The sequence below is a fragment of the Cygnus atratus genome, chromosome 27, assembly GCF_013377495.2.
Source record: "Cygnus atratus isolate AKBS03 ecotype Queensland, Australia chromosome 27, CAtr_DNAZoo_HiC_assembly, whole genome shotgun sequence".
NCBI classification, from domain to species: domain Eukaryota; kingdom Metazoa; phylum Chordata; class Aves; order Anseriformes; family Anatidae; genus Cygnus; species Cygnus atratus.
The window spans coordinates 4,587,933-4,590,235 of NC_066388.1; the positions used below are offsets into that span (position 1 = coordinate 4,587,933).

Below are 2,303 nucleotides of genomic sequence, written 5' to 3' on the forward strand. Positions count from 1 at the left end.
GCCAGAGCCCAGGTAGCCTTTTTTTTTTTTTTCTCATAGAATAAAAAAGAAATGGGGCAGGAAGAGCGGGGCATGGAGCTGGGCACCACCGCTCCGCTGCTCGTCATCCCAGCCGGAGATTTCTCTTCTGGGTTTTAACGGGGCCGCTAAGCAAGCGGGGTTCTTTGTGTGTCTGTTTTTGGCATCGGTGCCTCGAAACCTGGGCAAGGTCGGGTCCTGAGTGCATCGAAATCATGGCAAAAAGGGGCGATTCCAGGAATTTCTGCCATCGGTTTTTGGAGCTGCTTGGGTGCCCCATCCAAACCCCTTAGGGATGGAGCCATCGGGGGGAAAGCAGGTTTAGGGCCAAAGTCCCCAAACTGGGGGGCGGCTGCGGGGTGGCCGGGATCGGGGGGGTTCATCCAGCCCTGGGGGGCACAGGGGCAGCGAGGAGGGGTCGGGGGGGACCCCAAAAGGAAGGGACGGGAGAAGGGTGCCCGGGAGGGGACGTGGCTGCTGGCGCACGATGCGGTTCCTACGAGGAGGGTGACAGTGCTGGGGGGGTGACAGGGGTGCTGGGGGGTTGACAGGGGTGCTGGGGGGAGTGACAGGGGTGCTGGGGGGGGCTCAGGTGCTGGGGGGGCTGGCAGTGAGGAAGGGGCGCGGGTACTGGGAAGGGACGAGGGTCCAGAGGGGACACAAGTATTAGGGGGGATGCAAGCACCGGAGGGGGGGGACACCATCCCGGGGGGGGGTAGCACGATCCGGGGGGGGGGCGGGTTTGAGCCCGGCGCATCCCCCGGCTCCTCCGCGTGTCCCCGGTGCCGCCCGGGTCCGCCCCAGGGGCGGGGGCGGCTCAGAGCCCTCCCGCGCCCGATCAAAACCCCACGGAGGCGGCGCCCGGCGGCGCAGAGCCCGGTGGCACCGGCACCGGCAGGCGGGGACCGGGCCCGGGCCCGGGACCGGGGACGGGCAGGGATCGGTCAGGGGGCAGGCAGGGTGCAGACATCCCAGCAGCAGCAGCAGGATGGCGAGCGGGACCCCCGTCCCCCAACCCACCCCATCCTCATCCTCCCGCCCCGTCCCCCACGTCCCGGGGGGCCGCTGAGCGCCGGTGGCTGGATCCCGGGTCCGTGCCCCCGTCCCCTGCCATGGAGAGCCCCGAGGGGGGGTACTCGGTGCAGGCCACCGCCGCCATCGCGGCCGCCATCACCTTCCTGGTGCTCTTCACCATCACGGGCAACGTGCTGGTGATCATGGCCGTGCTGACGAGCCGCTCGCTGCGGGCGCCCCAAAACCTCTTCTTGGTCTCGCTGGCGGCCGCCGACATCCTGGTGGCCACGCTCATCATCCCCTTCTCGCTGGCCAACGAGCTGCTGGGCTACTGGTACTTCCAGAAGACGTGGTGCGAGATCTACCTGGCCTTGGATGTGCTCTTCTGCACCTCGTCCATCGTGCACCTCTGCGCCATCAGCCTGGACCGCTACTGGTCCGTCAGCCGCGCCATCGAGTACAATGCCAAGCGGACGCCGCGCCGCATCAAGTGCAGCATCCTCATCGTCTGGACCATCGCCGCCGTCATCTCCCTGCCACCCCTGGTCTACAAGGGCGAGAAGAAGGCAGCGCCGGGCGGGCGGCCGCAGTGCAAGCTCAACGAGGAGGCCTGGTACATCCTCTCCTCCAGCATCGGCTCCTTCTTCGCGCCCTGCCTCATCATGATCCTTGTCTACCTGCGCATCTACCTGATCGCCAAGCGCCGCCACCGCCGCGGCCAGAGCCCCCCCGCAGCCCCCAGCCCCCTGGGTTCGGCGCCCCCAAACGCAACCCCCACCGCCGATGGGGACACCCGGGGACCCCACCCCCTGCCGGCGGACAGGACCTCGCTGCTCAGCCCCGAGGAGCCGTCGGCGGCAGCGGTGGCGACAGCGGGGGCCGGCCGGGGGTCCGAGGGGTCCCCACGGCCCACGGGGCGCCCCAGGGACACGTTGGCCACGGGGACGGGGCGGGTGGTGCTGGCGCCCACGCTGAGCCCTGGCCCCTGGCGGAGGAAGGCGCAGGCGAACCGGGAGAAGCGCTTCACCTTCGTGCTGGCCGTCGTCATCGGCGTCTTCGTCCTCTGCTGGTTCCCCTTCTTCTTCCTCTACAGCCTGGGCGCCGTCTGCCCCCGGCGCTGCAAGGTGCCCGAGGGCGTCTTCCAGTTCTTCTTCTGGATCGGCTACTGCAACAGCTCCCTCAACCCCGTCATCTACACCGTCTTCAACCAGGACTTCCGCAAGGCTTTCCGCCGCATCCTCTGCCGCCGCGGCGCCCGGACGGCGTGGTGA

General features: G+C 68.7%; 1 protein-coding gene across 1 annotated transcript; it reads left to right on the plus strand.

Moving 5' to 3' along the window:
- Positions 1-1,130: 1,130 nt before the first annotated feature.
- ADRA2B (adrenoceptor alpha 2B) lies at positions 1,131-2,303 on the plus strand. Its single transcript, XM_035571534.1, has one exon. It carries the CDS (start codon positions 1,131-1,133, stop codon positions 2,301-2,303), a length of 1,173 nt encoding a protein of 390 aa, XP_035427427.1.